This window comes from Salvelinus namaycush, chromosome 28 (assembly GCF_016432855.1).
Source record: "Salvelinus namaycush isolate Seneca chromosome 28, SaNama_1.0, whole genome shotgun sequence".
Taxonomy (NCBI): domain Eukaryota; kingdom Metazoa; phylum Chordata; class Actinopteri; order Salmoniformes; family Salmonidae; genus Salvelinus; species Salvelinus namaycush.
In genome coordinates, this window is record NC_052334.1 from 23,073,235 (window position 1) to 23,096,081 (window position 22,847).

Sequence of the window (22,847 nt, forward strand, 5' to 3'; positions counted from 1 at the left end):
TACGAAGGGCTATATAAATACATTTGATTTGATTTGACTACCCCATGAAGCTGGTTGAGAGAATGCCAAGAGCATGCAAAGCTGCCATCAAGGCAAAGGGTGGCTACTTTGAAGAATCTAAAATCTAAAATACATTTAGATTTGTTTACCACTTTTTTGGTTACTACATGATTCCATATGTGGTATTTCATAGTTTTGATGTCTTCACTATTATTCTACAATGTCAAAAATAGTAAAAATAAAGAAAAACACTGGAATGAGCAGGTGTGTCCAAACTTTTGACTGGTACTGTATGTAAGAATGTTGTTAATCGACTACAGCTCAGTTTTCAACTCCATTAGTGCCCTCCAAGCTCATAACTAAGCTCAGGGCCCTGGGTCTGAACTCCTCCCCATGCAACTGGGTCCTGGTGGGTTGACACCAAGTGCTGAAGGTAGGCAACAACACCTCTGCCACACTGATCCTCAACACCGGCCCCACAAGGGTGTGTGCTCAGCCCCCTCCGGTACTCCCTGTTCACCCATGACTGCTTGGCCACGCACGTCTCCAACTAAATCATAAAGTTTGCTCACAACCCAACAGTGGTAGGCTTGATTACCAACAACGATGAGACAGCCTACAGGGAGGAGATTAGAGCCCTGGCAGAGTGGTGCTTCAAGTTCCTCGGTGTGCACATCACTGACAACCTGAAAAACGGTCCATTCACACAGACAGGATGGTGAAGAAAATGCATCTGCGCCTCGTCAACCTCAGGAGGCTGAATAAATTTGGCTTGGCCCCTAGGACCTTCACCAACTTCCACAGATGCACCATTGAGAGCATCCTGTCAGGCTGCATCACCGGCTGGTACGGCAATTCCACCGTCCGCAACCGCAGGGCTCTCCAGAGAGTGGTGCAGTCAGCCCAACGCATCACCGGTGGCACACTGCCTGCCCTTCAGGACATCTGTAGCACCTAATGTCACAGGAAAGCCAAGAAAATCATCAAGGACCTCAGCCACCTGAGCCACGGCCTGTTCACCCCGCTACCATCTAGAAGTCGGAGACAGTACAGGTGCATCAAAGATGGGACCGAGAGACTGAGAAACAGCTTATATCTTCAGGCCATCAAACTGTTAAACAGTCACCACTAGCTGGCCTCTGCCCAGTACCCTGCCCTGAACCTCAGAGACTGTTGCCCTATGTATATAGATTAACTGAACACTGGTCACTTCAATAATGTTTAGATACTGTTTCACCCACTTTATATGTATATACTGTAGTCTAGTCACGGCTCATCCTATATAAAACTTGATATATTTATTTTTCTGGATTATGTGTGTATTATTTTTTGCTATTACTGCACTGCCGAAGCTAGAAACACAAGCATTGCGTACACATCTACAAATCTGTGTACGCAACCAATACACTTTGCTTTGAGACCAGACCACAATTAAACTGAGATTTAATCTGAGCCACTCTTAAACACCCCAGAGCCATTGCATTTCTTCTTCCTGTTTTGTTTTTTATAACAAAACAGTTCACGAGGAGAAAGTAGAGCTGATGTAGAGAAAGGAAGACACAAGCAGAGACAAGAAGACAAGACGAGGCCAGGAGAGAAGAGTAGATGAGCAGAGGAAATTGGTCAGTCAGTTCATGATGGGACAGAGAGAAATGCACTATGTAATTTCCTCCTCCTCAACTGACCACAAAATGGAAATTGGGAAATTCTATTTGAGTCTATCATATTTTCCACTGGCTACACCGGGCCTGTGCCATCCACTCAGCCAGGCCTGAGAACTAAACTCTGCAGACAGACAACAAGCCTACTATATCAGATAAAGAGACATGCAAAGAAATAGGACACAGGCACATTTACCCCGCTCTTATGTTCCAGTCAAATATGAGATGGGATAATGTTCACCTCAGCATCTCAACTGTCAAACACCAAACAATGTGCGCTCTCTGTTTGAATAACCAGTCCCAGGGCTCAAACACACGGGACGTTGCTTGCAGGAAGTAGAACCCTGGTGAGCGAGCAGCTTTCAGTATAAATAGAGCAGCGAGTTAAATCCACTCAACTGTTGAAAGCCTCTGGATATGATGACACGAGCTAGCCTTTAAATAACATGATGTGTCGCTAGGAGCAAAATCAGTGGCTGAGGCCAAGGATCTGCTGCTTCCTGAAGCATGTTTGGATAACAACACTAGAGGAGGGGGGCGGAGGAGCAGAGGGGAGGAGGCAGCGTTATTTATAGTGGTGGGGTAGTGGACTGTGCCTTAATATAGTTATGTAAGACAGAGGGAGCACTGTGAGACTACAGTCATACACTAGGACCCAGATTATTTATTATCCACCCCGATCCGCTGACCAAAATCCGTCCCCAAAACCCTGCCCTGTATGTTCTCTCCAATCTGAGAGCTTATATTATTTTTCAACCCTGAGATCATTTGTGGCAACAGATGTCTGGGTGCCAGTTCTGTTTTCATGGAAGTGTTGCTACTGCTTCTCTCTACATGGTGGTCTATAATGTTGATATTCTATTTTGCAAACCGCTGGTGGTAGGCTAATTGGACTTATAATTTTTTCCTCGCAAAGCTCTAAATACGCAACTGTGCATAGATTGATTTTCTTGCCCTTTGGTTCAGAGACAAAATGTACTCTGACAGAGTGGGGCCCGAAATGATTGAAACCTTCCTGATGAACATGAGCAATAATGACTGTGTACAATAATTCAAATCTGAGCTATATTGTATGCAACAAAAAAAGGGGGACTTTTTCTATTTATTCATACTAATACAATTGCTGAGAGTAATAGATTTTGTTTAACAAGTAATATTTTTTTTTTTTCAAAAAGGTAGGGGTCAAAATTATTGACACCCCTAAAGATTTGTAGAATTAAAGTAGTCTAAAGTTAAGTATTTGGTCCCATATTCCTAGCACACATTGACTACATCAAGCTTGTGATTCTATACTGAACAAAAATATAAACGCAACATGTAAAGTGTTGGTCTCATGTTTAATGAGCTGAAATAAAAGATCACAGAAATGTTCCATATGCACAAAAAGCTTATTTCTCTCAAATGTTGTGCACAAACTTGTTTACGTCCCTGTCAGTGAGCATTTCTCTTTTGCCAAGACAATCCATCCACCTGACAGGTGTGGCATATCAAGAAGCTGATTAAACAGCATGATCATTACACAGGTGCACCTTGTGCTGGGGACAATAAAAGGCCACTCTAAAATGTGCAGTTTTGTCACACAACACAATGCCACATATGTCTGAAGTTGAGGGAGCGTGCAATTGGCATGCTGACTGTAGGAATATCCACCAGAGCTGTAGCCAGAGAATTGAATGTTCATTTCTCTACCATAAGCCGCCTCCAACGTCAGGATCGTCTGAGACCAGCCACCCGGACAGCTGATGAAACTGAGGAGTATTTCTGTCTGTAATAAAGCCCTTGTGGGGAAAAACGAATTCTCATTGGCTGGGCTTGACTCCCTAACAGGTTTGTCCAGTCCCAAACTTGATGTAGTCATTGCGTGCTAGGAATATGGGACCAAATCCTAAACTTTTGACTACTTTATTTATACAAATCTTTAGGTGTGTCAATCATTTCAGACTCCACTGTATATTCTCTCATGTAAACAATATAAAGGCCTCTGTAACATGAACAGCATTGAGTGTTATTGACATGATTAACTGTGGTCATTCAGGACAGATAGATGAGCTCCGCATTAAGGATGGACTTTTAATTTGTATTTTTTTTTAGGATGGACTTACAGCTTTCAGGATATTGACTGCATCAGCACTCAGCCAGGATGCATAGATAATCTCCTCATTCAGGATGGACTCAAACAGGTCGTCCTCGTTCTCTGCCTCGAAGGGGGCATGGCCAGACAGCATCTCATAGAGCAGCACCCCGAGAGCCCACCAGTCCACAGACGGCCCATACAGCATCTCCTGAAGAATCTGGGTACCCAAAACACATGACATTTAACAACATTACACACCATAGTAGAGACCTTCTAAAGTACATCAGTTTTACTAAATGTAACACCGAACTCCAGAGCCAAGACAGTTCCTTGGGTTTAGCTGCTCTTCACTGGGATACACTAAGGACTGAGTGTTGGGGATGGCAATGAAGCCATTCATCAACATCAGACTAAATGCTTTAGGTACAACCACATGCACACTCCACATTCATAAACTCACTAATTCATAACCAAGAACCCCTCTCTTGGTGCATTTTGTGGTGGAGACTTAAAGAGCGTTGGCAAACAGAGCCTGTGAGAGGCAGATGGGGCTCTCCTGACAGAACTGAAATGGTTTCAGGTGGCCAACCCAACACAGGTGTGTTACCTAGCTGCTAACCACCAGGGAGACTGGACTAGAGGACCAGTGTTAACAGTACTGGGTATTCAGAGTGGTGGGGTGACGTAGTGGGGCTGGCTCCTAAATAATGGGAACTCCAATGACCTTCGAAAGAACGATGGGAGACCGATACTTAATGATTCCCATTGGTGTAAAGAATGCAATCTTAGAGCAGAGGAAGGGGTATATGAGCGGAGGGGGTTAAACTGACCTCTGGGGCGATGTAGTCAGGAGTCCCACAGAAGGTGCCCGTGGCCACACCTTCAAACATGCCCTCCTTGCACATGCCAAAATCAGCCAGCTTACAGTGTCCATCCTTATCAAGGAGCACATTGTCCAGTTTAAGATCCCTGGAAAACATAACACCTCATTACAGACATCTCCAGACCTGTAGACTCCTAAACGCATACATCTGTACATCAATTTTTGGGGGAAACTATTCAACTATTACTTCAGTATTTCCAGTATGTTCCCCATTACCAGTGAGTCAGCAAATACTGCTATATTTAATTTTGTGACTGCTAAACTATCCTAGTCTAACCCCTTCGAGAGTTGTTGCTAAAATATGTCTGTGAGGTGAGAGATTATGGTGAGTTAGACCACATGAAGACAGTGACCAACCGTAGGACCAGGAGACACAGAGGAGAACTGAACAGAGAGCTACTGTTGGCCAGGACACTGACCAATGACTGACAGCAGAGAGGAGTGTCACAGTCATACGACAGAGCATAATGGGGAAGGGGGATGAGAAGGGGAATGGCTGGGCTGCAGTGTCAATATTGACCTGTCCCCCAAAAAATGTGGAGAACTTCAAACACAGACATTAACAAAATGTGTTGGCGTTGGGCTCTTGTATCTTTGAAGTTTGTCTAGAGTCTTTGAATTAGCACTGTAATGAGGGGAAGCAATATTTTTGAATCAGGAGAAGCAATAAGGTAGGAGCAGAGCAGAGTCATTAGTAATTTCCTTCATAATGAATCATCCCCCATGACAATAAATTGTCTGGTCTCTGTCTCTGTCTCCATCTCTATTGGAGGCCCCTCCTCCCCACTAAGGCCGTTGGAGCCTTGGCTATCTGAGAGACAGATTAACCCAGCCAATAGCGCTAATCTGAGATCAGGTGACACAGCAGTGATGTGTCACCAAGGTGTTAGACGGGCATGGCTGAGTCTGCAGGTAAAGGTGAGGTAATGACTTCATGTGTAGGTCGTGTGTGTATATGTGTGAGAGGGACGGAGAGAGAAAGAAATAGAGTGAAGCCACACAGACACACGTTAATGGAAGTATAGTGTGGTTGGTTTAATCTGGTGTTTCCTGTCCTGACTGACTGTAAACGTGACTGACTCAGTTCCTCATGGTGCCTCTGGCTCACTGCAAAACAAACACAGGGCAAAAAAAGATTTGTAGAAATAAAGCAGTCTAAAGTTTAATATTTGGTCCCATACTCCTAGCACACATTTACTACATCAAGCTTGTGATTCTGTACTTAACAAAAATATAAATGCAACATGTAAAGTGTTGGTCCCATGTTTCATGAGCTGAAATAAAAGATCACAGAAATGTTCCATACGCACAAAAAGCTTATTTCTCTCATATTGTGCACAAATTTGTTTACATCCCTGTTAGTGAGAATGTCTCCTTTGCCAAGATAATCCATCCACCTGACAGGTGTGGCATATCAAATAAAATACAATTTTATTGGTCACATACACATGGATAGCAGATGTTATTGCGAGTGTAGCGAAATGCTTGTGCTTCTAGTTCCAACAGTGCAGCAATATCTACCATGTAATCTAACAATTTCACAACTACCTACAGAAATACACACAAATCTAAGTAAAAAAATGGGATAAGAATATATACATAAATATATGAATAGCAATGACATAGGCAAGAATCAATAGATGCAACAGATGGTATGAAGTACAGTTTATACATATGAGATGAGTAATGCAAGATATGTTATTAAAGTGACTAGTGATCCATTTATTAAAGTGGCCAATGATTTCAAGTCTGTATGTAGGCAGCAGCCTCTCTGTGTTAGTGATGGCTGTTTAACAGGCTGATGGCCTTGAGATAGAAACTGAAAAACAGCTTATTGGTCCCAGCTTTGATACACCTGTACTGACCTCGCCTTCTGGATGGTAGTGGGGTGAACAGGCAGTGGCTCGGGTGGTTGATGTCCTTGATGATCTTTTTGGCCTTCCTGTGACTTCGGTTGCTGTAGGTGTCCTGGAGGGCAGGTAGTTTGCCCCCGGTGATGCGTTGTGCAGACCGCACCACCCTCTGGAGAGCCTGGGCGGTGCAGTTGCCGTACCAGGCAGTGATACAGCCCGACTGGATGCTCTCAATTGTGCATCAGTAAAAGTTTGTGAGGGTTTTAGGTGGCAAGACAAATTTCTTCGGCCTCCTGAGGTTGAAAAGGCGCTGTTGCGCCGCCTTCACCACACTATCTGTGTGAGTGGACCATTTCAGTTTGTTGGTGATATGTACACAGAGGAACTTAAAAAACTTTCTACCTTCTCCACTGCTGTCCCGTTGATGTGGATACGGGGGTACTCCCTCTGCTGTTTCCTGAAGTCCAAGATCTCCTTTGTTTTGTTGACGTTGAGTGAGAGGTTGTTTTCCTGAAACCACCCTCCGAGTGCCCTCACCTCCTCCCTGTAGGCTGTCTTGTCGTTGTTGGTAATCAAGCCTACTACTGTTGTGTCGTCTGCAAACTTGATGATTGAGTTGGAGGCGTGCATGGCCACACAGTCATGAGTGAACAAGGAGTACAGGTGGGGTCTGAGCACACACCCTTTTGGGGCCCCAGTGTTGAGGATCAGCGAAGTGGAGATGTTGTTTCCTACCTTCACCACCTGGGGGCTGCCCGTCAGGAAGCTCAGGACCCAATTGCACAGGGCGGGGTTGACCCAGGGCCTCAAGCTTAATGATGAGCTTGGAGGGTACTATGATGTTGAATGCTGAGCTGTAGTCAATGAACAGCATTCTTACAAAGGTATTCCTCTTGTCCAGATGGGATAGGGCAGTGTGATGGCGATTGCATCGTCTGTGGACCTATTGGGGCGGTAGGCAAATTGAAGTGGGTCTAGGGTGACAGGTAAGGTGGAGGTGATATGATCCTTGACATGTCAATCAAAGCACTTCATTATGACAGAAGTGAGTGCTACGGGGCGATAGCAATTTAGTTCAGTTACCTTTGCCTTCTTAGGTACAGGAACAATGGTGGCCATCTTGAAGCATGTGGGGACAGCAGACTGGGATAGAGAGAGATTGAATATGTCCATAAACACACAAGCCAGCTGGTCTGCGCATGCTCTGAGGAAGCGGGTAGGGATGCCGTCTGGGCCGGCAGCCTTGCGAGGGTTAACACGTTCAAATGTCTTACTCACGTCGGCCACGGAGAAGGAGAGCCCACAGTCCTTGGTAGCGGGCCAGGTCGGTGGCACTGTATTGCCCTCAAAGCAGGCAAAGAAGGTGTTTAGTTTGTCTGGAAGCAAGACGTCGGTGTCCGTGACGTGGCTGGTTTTACTTTTGTAGTCTGTGATTGTCTGTAGACCCTGCCACATATGTGTCTGAGCCCTTGAATTGTGACTCCACTTTGTCTCTATACTGACATTTTGCTTGTTTGATTGCCTTGTGGAGGGAATAACTACACTGTTTGTATTCGGCCATATTCCTAGTCACCTGTCCATGTTTAATAGTCACAGTAGGTACAACATCTCCTGCACACTTCCTTATAAACTCACTCACCGAATCAGTGTATACGTCGATATTATTCTCTGAAGCTACCCGGAACATGTCCCAGTCCGCGTGATCAAAACAAACTTGAAGCGTGGATTCTGATTGGTCAGACCAGCGTTGAATAGTCCTTAGCACGGGTACATCCTGTTTGAGTTTCTGCCTATAGGAAGTGAGGAGCAAAATGGAGCCGTGGTCAGATTTGCCGAAATGAGGGCGGGGGAGGGCCTTGTATGCATCGCGGAAGTTAGAATAGCAGCGATCCAGTGTTTTTCCAGCGCGAGTGCTACAATCAATATGCTGATGGAATTTAGGTAGTCTTGTTCTCAAATTTGCTTTGTTAAAAACCCCAACTACAATAAATGCAGCCTCAGGATATATGGTTTCTAGTTTGCATAATGTCCAGTGAAGTTCCTTGAGGGCCGTTGTGGTATCTGCTTGTGGGGGGATATACACGGCTGTGACAACAACCGAGGAGAATATATATATTTTTTAAATACTGCAAAGTTTCCTAAGGACTAGAAGTGAGGCAGCCCTCTCTGTCGGCGCCATTACTCTAAGAAGCCAATTAAACAGCATGATCATTACACAGGTGCACCTTTGTAAAATGTGCAATTGGCATGTTGACTGCAGGATTAGCCACCAGTGCGGTTGCCAGATAAATTAACATTTAATTTATCTACCATAAACCACCTCCAAAGTCATTTTTGAGAATTTGGCAGTATATCCAACGGGCCTCACAACCGTAGACCACGTGTATGGCGTAGTGTGGGTGAGCGGTTTGCTGATGTCAACGTTGTGAACATAGTGCCGGGGTTATGGTATGGGTAGGTATAAGCTACAGACAATGAACACAATTGCATTTAAATTGAGGGCAATTTTAATGCACAAAAATATCATAACGAGATCCTGAGGCCCATTGTGAGGCCCATTTGTTTAAGGTATCTGTGACCAACAGACATGTGAAATACATAGATTAGGTTCTAATGAATTTGTTTCAATTGACTGAGTTCCTCATATGAACTGTAACTCAGTAAAAATCATTGAAATTGTTGCATGTTGCATTTATATTTTTGTTCAGAATAAAAGCACAACCAAATTACAATAGAAAAACAATATGTCTGATTTTTGTTTTAGTTGTGATCTAAATGTGATATTACTGCGCTGTCAACCATTTAAAAGCATAACAAAGTTCAAATGGGAATACAATGTCAGATATTTGTATTTATACAACAACTTAGCGTGTTCTGAGCTTCATCTAATAGAACAACCAAATGTCCTGGGTTGCAGTTGAGATTACATTAAAAGGACATAGTGCAAGTGATCAATGCTGTTCAAGATTCTGCACAGGTTATTAAAGCAACTGAAGATCTCCACAGACCTGCGACCTTTGAACACCTATCTTGAACATGCACGCTTGATTACATAAGAGATTTAGAGGTACAGTAGGCTAACCTCAAAATGTGGCCATAGATGTGTTACTCATTTTAAGGTTGAATAAATACTGTTACATATGAAATATTATTGAATTGTGTTTGGTTGACCACGCAACCAAATATCAACATTTAAAGTATATCTAATGCTTGGGTAGTTTCATCTGAGCCACTGGCTTAATCTTTACATTTTTGTTGTTGAAGTTAGAGACGTGAATCCAACACATAATTTGTTAACAAGTTAATAGGGTATTTACTGTATTGCAAAAGTGATATTAAATTGTGTTTGGTTGTCAAATTCCAGTTTGTCTACAAATTAATAAAATGTAATATCCCACTGGGCACAAATTGGTTGAATCAACATTGTTTCAATGTAATTTTCAACATATTGAATGTGAAATTGTAGTTTTAAGGGTGAAATTTGAACCACAGGATTATGTCATCATAGTAACCAATTTTCAACATAGATAAACCTTATATAAACGAAATATATTCACTGTTGCTATCAGCCAATCCAGGGCGAAATTTTAACAAAGCAAATGAAATGTAAGCATACTTTATAAGCATACAGTATTTCAATTATACTTTTTAGGCCTATATAGCATTTGCAAAGTCATCAACGGCTTTTGTTTCAATTCAACCTAGGGTTTAAATTAAAAAAATAGACAATACTGTTGAAGTCGGAAGTTTACATACATTCGTGGCCAAAAGTTGAGAATGACACAAATATAAATTTACACAAAGTTTGCTGCTTCAGTGTCTTTAGATATATTTGTCAGATGTTACTGTGGAATACTGAAGTATAATTACAAGCATTTCATAAGTGTCAAAGGCTTTTATTGACCCTTCTTTTTCAAGACCTCTGCAATCTGCCCTGGCATGCTGTCAATTAACTTCTGGGCCACATCCTGACTGATGGCAGCCCATTCTTGCATAATCAATGCTTGGAGTTTGTCAGAATTTGTGGGGTGTTGTTTGTCCACCCGCCTCCTGAGGATTGACCACAAGTTCTAAATGGGATTAAGGTCTGGGGAGTTTCCTGGCCATGGACCCAAAATATCGATGTTTTGTTCCCCGAGCCACTTAGTTATCACTTTTGCCTTATGGCAAGGTGCTCCATCATGCTGGAAAAGGCATTATTCATCACCAAACTGTTCCTGGATGGTTGGGCGAAGTTGCTCTCGGACGATGTGTTGGTACCATTCTTTATTCATGGCTGTGTTCTTTGGCAAAATTGTGAGTGAGCCCACTCCCTTGGCTGAGAATCAACCCCACAAATGAATGGTCTGAGGATGCTTTACTGTTGGCATGACACAGGACTGATGGTAGCGCTCACCTTGTCTTCTCCGGACAAGCTTTTCTCCAGATGCCCCAAACCATCGGAAAGGGGATTCATCAGAGAAAATGACTTTACCCCAGTCCTCAGCAGTCCAATCCCTGTACCTTTTGCAGAATATCAGTTTGTCCCTGATGTTTCCTGGAGAGAAGTGTCTTCTTTGCTGCCCTTCTTGACACCAGGCCATCCTCCAAAAGTCTTCGCCTCACTGTGCGTGCAGATGCACTCACACCTGCCTGCTGCCATTCCTGAGCAAGCTCTGTACTGGTGGTGCCCCGATCCCGCAGCTGAATCAACTTTAGGAGACGGTCCTGGCGCTTGCTGGACTTTCTTGGGCGCCCTGAAGCCTTCTTCACAACAATTGAACCGCTCTCCTTTAAGTTCTTGATGATCCGATAAATGGTTGATTTAGGTGCAATCTTACTGGCAGCAATATCCTTGCCTGTGATGCCCTTTTTGTGCAAAGCAATGATGACGGCACGTCAACCATAGTTGACAGAGGAAGACCAATGATTTCAAGGACCACCCTCCTTTTGAAGCTTCCAGTCTATTATTCGAACTCAATCAGCATGACAGAGTGATCTTCAGCCAACACTCACACCTGTGTTAACGAGAGAATCACTGACATGATGTCAGCTGGTCCTTTTGTGGCAGGGCTGAAATGTGGTGGAAATGTGTTTTTGGGATTCAGTTCATTTGCATGGCAAATAGGGACTTTGCAATTAATTGCAATTCATCTGATCACTCTTCATAACATTCTGGAGTATTTGCAAATTGCCATCAAACAAACTGAGGCTGCAGACTTAGTGAAAATTAATATTTGTGTCATTCTCAAAACTTTTGGCCACGAGTGTAGACCTTTTTAACAATTCCTGACATTTAATCCTCATAACAATTCCCTGTCTTAGGTCAATTAGGATCACCACTATTTGAAGAATGTGAAATGTCAGAATAACAGTAGATTATTAGGATTTATTTCACCTTTTATTTCTTTCATCACATTCCCAGTGGGTCAGAAGTTTACATACACTCAATTAGTATTTGGTAGCATTGCCTTTAAATTGTATAACTTGGGTAAAACGTTTCGAGTAGCCTTCCACAAGCAGTTGGGTGAATTTTGGCCCATTCCTCCTGACAGAGCTGGTGTAACTGAGTCATGTTTGTAGGCCTCCTTGCTCGCACACGCTTTTTCAGTTCTGCACACAAATTTTCTATAGGATTGAGGTCAGGGCTTTGTGATGGTCACTCCAATACCTTGACTTTGATGTCCTTAAGCCATTTTGCCATGTTGCTTCAATATATCCACATAATTTTCCTTCTCATGATGTTATCTATTTTGTGAAGTGCACCAGTCCCTCCTGCAGCAAAGCACCCCCACAACATGATGCTGCCACCCCCGTGCTTCACGGTTGGGATGGTGTTCTTCGGCATGCAAGCCTCCCCCTTTTTCCTCCTAACATAATGATGATAATTATGGCCAAACAGTTCTATATTTGTTTCATCAGACCAGAGGACATTTCTCCTAAAAGTATGATATTTGTCCCCATGTGCAGTTGCAAACCGTAGTCTGGCTTTTTTATGGAGGTTTTGGAGCAGTGGCCTTTCAGGTTATGTCAATATAGGACTTGGTTAACTGTGGATATAGGTACTTTTGTACCTGTTTCCTCCAGCATCTTCACAATGTCCTTTGCTGTTGTTCTGGGATTGATTTGCACTTTTCACGCCAAAGTACGTTCATCTCTAGGAGACAGAACACGTCTCCTTCCTGAGCAGTTTGACGGCTGCATGGTCCCATGGTGTTTATACTTCCGTACTGTTGTTTGTACAGATGAACATGGTACCTTCAGGCGTTTGGAAATTGCTCCCAATGATGAACCAGACTTGTGGAGGTCTACAATGTTTTTCCTGAGGTCTTGGCTGATTTCTTTAGATTTTCTTCCCATGATGTCAAGCAAAGAGGCACTGCGTTTGAAGGTAGGCCTTGAAATACATCCACAAGTACACCTCCAATTTAATCAAATGATGTCAATTAGCCTATCAGAAGCTTCTAAAGACATGACATAATTTTCTGGAATTTTCCAAGCTGTTTAAAGGCACAGTCAACTTAGTGTATGTAAACTTCTGACCTACTGGAATTGTGATACAGTGAATTATAAGTGAAATAATCTGTCTGTAAACAATTGCTGGAAAAATTACTTGTGTCATGCACAAAGTAGATTTCCTAACCGACTTGCCAAAACTATAGTTTTTTTCAACCACTTCACAAAAAATTTGTGGAGTGGTTGAAAAACGAATTTTAATGACTCCAACCTAAGTGTATGTAAACTTCCGACTTCAACTGTACATATAGACCTAGGGTTTCAAGCTTTGGTATATTTGAAATGTAATCTTCAAGTTAATAATTGATGTGTTGGATTCACGTCTCCATCTCAAACAAAAATCTAAGTTAAAGAATAGGACTAAATCAAATCAATCTTTAAATACACTTTAAATAAAGTGTGATTTAGTCATATTCTTTAACTTTGATTCTTGGTTGAGATGGAGACGTGAATCCAACATATCAATTATTAATTTGTAGACAAACTGGAATTAAAGCCAGGCCAAGTCAATGGTACTGATGAAACTATCCCCTTCAAAATGTTGATATTTGGTTGCGTTGACAACCAAAAAATTCTAGATCCAGTTTGTCTACAAATTAATAATTGATATGTTGGATTTACGTCGCCATCTCAAACAAGTTAATGACAGAACTAAATCAATTCAAATTTTAAATGCAGTTTAAATAAAAGTATGACTTGATTTAGTCCTAATTAATAACTTTAAGATTACATTTGAAATCAACCAAAGCTTGAAACCCTAGGCCTATATGTATTGTCTATTTTTTGTTGAACCCTGGGTTGAATGGAAACAATAGCTGGTGATGACTTTGCAAATACTATATTGGCCTACATATTGATGATATGACTTATGGTTACATTTCAATTTGCTCTGTTAAACCTCCGTTTTGGAATGACTTTGATAGCAGTGAATATATTTAGTTATTAAGAGCTCTCAATAATAATTCTAACAATAGCACATTGGTAGTAGTCAGTGATAAATATAAAAGCTAAGCTGGGCCTGGTTAAAACCCTGGATGGGAGACCAAATGAATAGCTGTAGATCAACTCTCCACTAGGTGATGGGATATAGTGGATATAAAGTTGAAGATCTGATGTTTCAAATTCAACATATTTCATACCAGGTTTGTTTATGTTGGAAATTGGTTACAATGAAGACATAATCCTGTGGTTGAAATTTAACCCTCAAAACAGTTGATTACTTTTTCAAATCCAATGTATTTTCCACATAGATTCCATGTCACAATACATTGACAAATGAGGTTGAAACAACGTTGATTCAAACAGTTTGTGACCAGTGGGTAGTGGGGTTTTCAGGCTCGAGTCCAATGACACCGTTTTACTATGAGAATTACCCTCCACTTAATCACAAACCCTGCCTGCTTCCTGTCCTCTGGTTTATCTCAGTTTTTGTTTTGCTCTCTACTCCAACCTCAGTCTCTACCTCATCCACCTAATTCCTCTTCATCACTTCCTGTGAGAGGCACGGCTGGGCAGTGAATCTAGCGTAGATATTAGAGACATTAGACCTTTGTCTATGAGATGTAGGTCATAGTCACAGTGTGTTCATGACCTTGGGGTCAAACTGCCATGCTGGAAACATCTCAGTGCATTCTGAACGTCTGCCGCATACTGACTTGATCTGCTGTGAATCACATCTCCAACTGGTGATTGGGAAACAGCTGCGCCGTAGAGAGAGGAACCAAGTACTTCCCTATAATACAGGGAGCGGGAAGTACTAGTAGAGGGAGTAGTTGGTGACTTACTGACTTACTAACCCAAACCATTTACATATTAGTGGTTAGTTCATTTCTGTGTGGTTCTGGACTTCAAATATGTAAGTGACTAACAGCACAGTAAGCAAACCTAAAGAGATTAAGGACTAGTCAAGGAGGGGACCGTGTGGTCTAACATTTTGACATTGGGTACTATTAGCTCTGGTCTTTGATTTAAGATAATATTAATGGTCTAAAATCGAGGTTAAAGCACTTTTGCAAAATAATTTTGTTGCTCCATTTTATTGCCCCTGATAGGCTGATAATGAGCCCTTTACCTCGAGGTGAAAGAGCCCGAGGAAGAGATACAGTAGTTAAGACAAGAAGGTGATTAGGTTACATAATACACTTGAGCTACATCTGGGACCATATGTTGAGAAGTCAGCACAAGGTCTTTAGTACTGTTATAGAAAAAGACCTGGTGTACTAGGGTTAGGGTATTTCCAGGAAAAGACGTTAGCTCGTCACATCAATCTAGCAGTCATACAATGTGGCGCTGACATGGAGGGCTATCTAAATATAAACTCGACATTTAGCATAGCCGCTCACATGCTGCTGCCACCTTTATCAACATGAGGTTTGGCAGAGAGACCGTTGTGTTGGCCATCACGGTAAGTGGACAACAACCCTGTAAAAAGACTATTAAAAGACCACACACACACTAATCTAGATGGATAAGAACCAGTCACCTGCCACCTTGGCATCACTTCAATGAAAAGGTTAGCTGTCTCTATATAAGAGCATGTGATTGTGTGTGTGTGTGTGTGTGTGTGTGTGTGTGTGTGTGTGTGTGTGTGTGTGTGTGTGTGTGTGTGTGTGTGTGTGTGTGTGTGTGTGTGTGTGTGTGTGTGTGTGTATTGGACCTGTAGATGATGCCCTTGCTGTGCAGGAACATGAGTGCAGAGGTGATCTCGGCAGTGTAGAAGCAAGCCCGGCCCTCCTCAAACTTTCTGGACTTCTGGATGTGGAACATGAGGTCGCCCCCGTTGACAAACTCCATCACAAAGAACAGGCGGTCCTGCAACACAGGGACAATGGTTCCTTTCGTACATACACAACAACGAATCCCAACTTTCTCCACAACAGCTCTACATGTTTGAGGACATACCAAGTTCATTATGTCAAGGAGGAAGTGACGTCAAACTCTTGTCTATTACTCTACTATACAAAATGGCGCCAACAGAGATGGTCGCCTCGCTTCGAGTCCTTAGGAAACTATGCAGTATTTAGTATTTTTATGTATTATTTCTTACATTGTTATCCCAGGAAAACTTAAGTTTATTACATACAGCCGGGAAGAACTATTGGATATAAGAGCGACATCAACTTACTTACGACCAGGAATAGGATATACCCGAAGCGGGTCCTCTGTTTGGACCAGCACCCAGGACAATGGATCTAATCCCAGAAGCCGAACCAAAACAACGGCGCCTCAGAAGAGATAGATGGAGCGGCCTCTCGGTCAGGCTCCGTAGACGTGCACATCCCCCCCCAGCTCCAGAGTATACTACTCACCAATGTCCAGTCTCTTGACAACAAGGTAGACGAAATTCGAGCAAGGGTTGCCTTCCAGAGAGACATCAGAGATTGTAACATTCTCTGTTTCACGGAAACATGGCTCTCTCGGGATATGTTGTCGGAATCGGTTCAGCCACCGGGCTTCTCCATGCATCGCACCGACAGAGACAAACACCCCTCTGGGAAGAGGAAGGGCGGGGGTGTATGCTTCATGATTAACGACTCATGGGTTAATCATAACATATAGGAACTCAAGTCCTTCTGCTCACCCGACCTAGAATTCCTTACAATCAAATGCCGGCCATATTACCTCCCAAGAGAATTCTCGCCAGTTATCGTCACAGCTGTGTACATTCCCCCTCAAGCAGACACCATGACGGCCCTCAAGGAACTTCCCTGGACTCTATGTAAACTGGAAACCATATATCCTGAGGCTGCATTTATTGTAGCTGGGGATTTTAACAAGGATACCTAAATTCAATCAGCATATTGATTGCAGTACTCGCGGGGGTAATACACTCGATCACTGCTACTTCCAGGACACATACAAAGCCCTCCCCCGACCTCACTTCATCAAATCCGACCACGACACCATCTTGCTCCTACCATCTTATAGGCAGAAACTGAAACAGGATGTACCAGTGACTAGAACCATTCAATGCTGGTCTGACCAATCGGAATCAACGCTTCAAGATTGTTTTGATCACGCGGACTGGGATATGTTTCGGTCAGCCTCAGAGAACAACACCGATCTATACGCTGACTCGGTGAGTGAGTATATAAGGAAGTGCATTGGCGATGTTGTACCCACTGTGACTATTAAAACCTACCCTAACCAGAAACCATGGATGGATGGCGGCATTCGCGGCAAACTGAAAGCGCGAACCATTGCATTTAACCATGGAATTTAACCATGGAACATCGCTGAATATAAACAGTGTAGTTATTCCCTCCGCAAGGCAATCAAACAAGCGAAATGCCGGTACAGGGACAGAGTGGAGTCGCAATTCAACGGCTCAGACACGAGACGTATGTGGCAGGGTCTACAGGAAATCACAGACTACAAAAAGAAAACCAGCCACGTCCCAGACACCAACGTCACGCTTCCAGACTAAACCCCTTCTTTGCCCGCATTGAGGATAATACAGTGCCACTGTTGCAGACCGATAACAAGGACTGAACCCCCCCTCTCCTTCTCCGTGGCCGACGTGAGCAAAACATTTAAACGTGTTAACCCTCGCAAGGCTGCTGGCCCAGACGGCATCCCTAGCCGTGTCCTCAGAGCATGCGCAGACCAGCAGGCTGGTGTGTTTACGGACATATTCAGTCGCTCTCTATCCCAGTCTGCTGTCCCCACGTGCTTCAAGATGGCCACCCTTTGTTCCTGTACCCAAGAAGGCAAAGACAACTGAACTAAATTACTATCGCCCCGTAGCACTCACTTCTGTCATCATGAAGTGCTTTGATTGACATGTCAAGGATCACATCACTTCCACCTTACCGGCCATCCTAGACCCACTTCAGTTTGCATACCGCCCCAACAGGTCCACAGACGATACGATCGCCATCACACTGCCCTATCCCATCTGGACAAGAGGAATACCCAAGTAAGAATGCTGTTCATTGACTACAGCTCAGCATTCAACCCCATAGAACCCTCGAAGCTCATCATCAAGCAGGAGGCCCTGGGGCTCAATCCCGCCCTGTGAAATTGGGTCCTGGACTTTGACGGGCCGACCCCAGGTGGTGAAGGTAGGAAACAACATCTCCACTTTGCTGATCCTCAACACTGGGGCCCCACAAGGGTGCATGCTCAGCCCCCTCCCTTACTCCCTGTTCACCCACGACTGCGTGGCCATTCACGCCTTCAACTCAATCATCAAGTTTGCAGACAACAGTAGTGTGCTTGATTACCAACAACGACGAGACAACCTACAGGAAGGTGGTGAGGGCACTTGGAGGGTGGTTTCAGGAAAACAACCTCTCACTCAACAAAACAAAGGAGATGATCTTGGACTTCAGGAAACAGCAGAAGGAGCACCCCCCTATCCACATCGAAGGGACAGCAGTGGAGAAGGTGGAAAGTTTTAAGTTCCTCGTTGTACACATCACGGACAAACTGAAATGGTCCACCCACACAGATAATGTGGGTGGACCTCAGGAGGCTGAAGAAATTTGTCTTGTGCATCTGTAAAAGTTTGTCAGGGTTTTGGGTGACAATCGAGAGCATCCTGTCGGGCTGTATCACAGCCTGGTACGGCAACTGCACTGCCTTCAACCGCAAGGCTCTCCAGAGGGTGGAGACAAACTTTTACTGATGCACAATTGAGAGCATCCTGTCGTGCTGTATCACTGCCTGGTACGGCAACTGCACCGCCCAGGCTCTCCAGAGGGCGGTGCGGTCTGCACAACGCATCACCGGGGGCAAACTACCTGCCCTCCATGACACCTACAGCACCCGATGTCACAGGAAGGCCAAAAAGATCATCAAGGACAATAACCACCCGGGCCGCCGCCTGTTTACACCGCTACCATCCAGAAGTCGAGGTCAGTACAGGTGCGTCGAAGTTGGGACTGAGCGACTGAAAAACAGCTTCTATCTCAAGAGCATCAGACTGCTATACAGTAATCTCTAACTCAGAGAGGCTGCTGCCTACATTGAGACCCAATCACTGGCAACTTTAATAAATGGATCACTAGTCACTTTAAACAATGCCACTTTAATGATGTTTACATATCTTACATTACTCATATCATATGTATATACTGTATTTTATACCATCTATTGCACCTTGCCTATGCCGCTCGGCCATCGCTCATCCATAAATGTATATGTACATATTCTCATTCACCCCTTTAGATTTGTGTGTATTAGGTAGTTGTTGGGTAATTGTTAGATTACTTGTTAGATAGCACAAGCATTTCGCTACACTCACATTAACATCTGCTAACCATGTGTATGTGACCAATAACATTTAATTTCACGAGCCCATATAGCAGATGCATGTGGCTGTCACTGCAGAGCCACAACTCCCTGATACCAATGGGAAAATACAAATCAAATAACATTTTATTAGTAACATGCGCCGAATACATCTTACAGTGAAATGATTACTTAAGAGCCCCTAACCGCCAATGCAGTTTAAAAATAAAATGCTAATGAATTACTTAAAAATCATACAATGTGATTTTCTGGATTTTTGTTTTAGATTCCGTCTCTCACAGTTGAAGTGTACCTATGATAAAACATTACAGACCTCTACATGCTTTGTAAGTAGGAAAACCTGCAAAAATCGGCAGTGTATCAAATACTTGTTCTCCCCACTGTATATGACACTGTTATAGATCCGTCTCCCCTTACAGCCTTTTTGGAGTACTGCCCATAGGTACCCCCCTGTCAAGAATCCAGTCGGACACTGTTGCTTATACAACTCTTAGCTAATACTACAGAACTGGAAGATGGCAGCTCCCCCATCTTATAAATATTGGGTGAGAGATGTGTTGTGCTCTCTGAAACTATAATTTTTTTTATTCAATTCACGTGGGAACCCCAAACTGTGTAATGAGGCTTGGGCTCCATTCCGGTCTTACTTTAAACAGTCCATCCTCTGATGGCATTCCTATTAAAACCAAAATAAGTCTGTATTTGACCCCCCTGTGGTTGGATGACCAGGGGTTGGATGAGCATTTCTTTGTGTTTTTTCTGGGGCGGGGGGGCATATTGAGGTTGATGTGCTTATTGATTGTGACCTGCGGATGCCTTGTTCATCTTGCCCGGGCAGAGACTAAAATGTGAGCTTGTTTTTCCCAGTTATTTTTATTTTTAAATTTTGTTCACGCCTACATAAAATTATTATTATTCATTTTTTATTTTAAAGCATTGTAAACTTTTTATTTTTGGTCCAGTGGATGGTCGGTCTGTGGCCATGACTGTCTGTGAGTGGTGGCATTTCTCCACCCCTATCCCTTGACTGTTTACAGGAACAATGGTGAGATGTTTGCTCTGTCCCTGTACTATAGATTGCCCTGTAACCTTTGTAGCCTTCTGCCTGGTGTGTTTAACTTGTCTAAAATATGGTATCTTTAAAGCAATTTTAAAAAAATGTATTATTTGTATTTTTTCTAGTTGAGTATATTATTTATATTGCTTTGTGTTGTCTTGTCTGTGTGTGTAAAACTTAATAAACAGAGTTTTCAACAAAAAAATAAAATAAAATAAAATAAAATGTCAGTGAAGACACTTGCCAGTTGGTCAGCGCATGCTCGCAGTGCACGTCCTGGTAATCCGTCTGGCCCTGCGGCCTTGTGAATGTTGACCTGTTTAAAGGTCTTACTCACATCGGCTGCGGAGAGCGTGATCACACAGTCTTCCGGAACAGCTGGTGCTCTCATGCATGTTTCAGTGTTATTTGCGACGAAGCGAGCATAGAAGTAGTTTAGCTCGTCTGGTCGGCTCGTGTCACTGGGCAGCTCTCGGCTGTGCTTCCCTTTGTAGTCCGTAATGGTTTGCAAGCCCTGTCACATCCGACGAGCGTCAGAGCCGGTGTAGTATGATTTGATCTTTGTCCTTTATTGATGCTTTGCCTGTTTGATGGTTCTTCGGAAGGCATAGCGGGATTTCTTATAAGCTTCCGGTTTAGAGTCCCGCTCCTTGAAAGCGGCAGCTCTAGCCTTTAGCTCAGTGCGGATGTTGCCTGTAATCCATGGCTTCTGGTTGGGGTATGTACGTACGGTCACTGTGGGGACGACGTCATCAATGCACTTATTGATGAAGCCAGTGACTGGTGCACTCCTCAATGTTTTTTGCTTTTGCTTAGCATCTGCTTCATCTGACCACTTTTTTATTGATCTAGTCAGTGGAGCTTCCTGCTTAAATTTTTTTCTTGTAAGCAGGAATGAGAAGAATAGAATTATGGTCAGATTTGCCAAATGGAGGGCAAGGGAGAGCTTTGTATGCTTCTGTGTGTAGAGTAAAGGTGGTCCAGTTTTTTTTCCCCTCTGGTTGCACATTTAACATTGGTAAAACGAATTTAAGTTTCCCTGCATTTAAGTCCCTGGCTACTAGGAGCGCTGCCTCTGGGTGAGCGTTTTCTTGTTTGCTTATGGCAGAATACAGCTCATTCATTTCTGTCTTAGTGCCAGCCTCTGACTGTGGTGGTATGTAAACTGCTATGAAAAATACAGATGAAAACTCTCTAGGTAGATAGTGTGGTCTAAAGCTTATCATGAGATACTCTACCTCAGGCGAGGAATAGCTCGAGACTTCCTTAGATATCGTGCACCAGCTGTTATTTACAAAAATACATAGTCCGCCGCCCCTTGTCTTACCAGACGCCGCTGTTCTGTCCTGCCAGTGTAGCGTATAACCAGCCAGCTGTATGTTGAGTGTCGTCGTTCAGCCACGACTACGTGAAGCATAAGATATTACAGTTTCGAATGTCCCGTTGGTAGTTTAATCTTCCGCGTAGGTCATCTATTTTATTGTCCAAAGATTGCACGTTTGCTAGCATAATGGAAGGAAGTGGGCGTTTATTCGATCGCCTATGAATTCTCAGAAGGCAGCCCACCCTCCGGACCCTTTTTCTTCGCCTCCTCTTCACGCAAATCACAGGGATCTGAGCCTGTTCCCGAGAAAGCAGTATATCGTTCGCGTCGGGCTCATCAGACTCCTTAAAGGAAAAAAAGGATTCTGCCAGTCCGTGGTGAGTAATCGCAGTCCTGATGTCCAGAAGTTATTTTCGGTCATAAGAGACGGTAGCGGCAACATTATATACAAAATAAGTAAAAAAATTAAGTTACAAACAACGCAAATAAACAAACAAAAAAACACAATCGGTTGGGGGCACGTAAAACATCTGCCTTCTTCTCCAGCTCCATTTTAAGCAGTGTACACTGTGCAAATACATAAATAATTTCTCATTACAGGTTAGGCACACATATGTTCCAGAATATGGGAGCAGGAAAAAACACTTCCCTGTGGAACATGTAGTGCAGTACTGTATGGGCCATAAATGTACCAGACATGACTAGCCAGCACAAGGTGTTCTGTTCAACTGCAGCACACTAGGTAGGTAAAGACTATAGAGCCCTTCCTGTGTTTATCTACTGAGCATGTCTTAGAATAACTTGATGTCATTGGTAAGATATTGACAAGTAACCCAACTGGATTAGTCATGGATATGAATGGTGTAGAGAGACTCTGTGAGAGATGAGGTACAGCTACAATTTGCATTGTTAAGATATGAAGTACTGTAACTCCCACTCAAAGAAGACAGAGAACTATGGAGTGAAGATAGAGTGTGGTCTGGGGGCAGCTGAGGTATACATAGTAAGCTGTGTCTAGGAGCCAGAGTTAACCCATCACTCCACACTGCTCGATTTTCATCCACATTGAAGTAGACCAGCGAGGGTTCAAGCAACTAAAGCAGAGCAGGCTCTGGGTGGTAGAATAGCTCTGGCATCCAGATGGCCATTCACACTGTGCTTCTTGCGTCACACTCAATTTAACCTCTCACACTCAGATAACGTTAGGGCCTGCTGCCAGGCATTACAGCAAATATATATATTGTG

The 22,847-nt window shown here is 43.3% G+C and overlaps 1 protein-coding gene across 1 annotated transcript in view; it reads right to left on the reverse strand.

The window, feature by feature from the left end:
* The window catches only part of prkcha (protein kinase C, eta, a), a 53,707-nt gene that overhangs the window by 7,891 nt on the left and 22,969 nt on the right, over positions 1-22,847 (reverse strand). The window contains exons 10-12 of the mRNA XM_038967501.1: positions 15,623-15,777; positions 4,566-4,704; positions 3,764-3,952 (exon numbers count right to left, since the gene is read on the reverse strand). Coding sequence (XP_038823429.1) covers positions 3,764-3,952; positions 4,566-4,704; positions 15,623-15,777 — 483 coding nt within the window. The remainder of the gene's footprint in view (positions 1-3,763; positions 3,953-4,565; positions 4,705-15,622; positions 15,778-22,847) is intronic.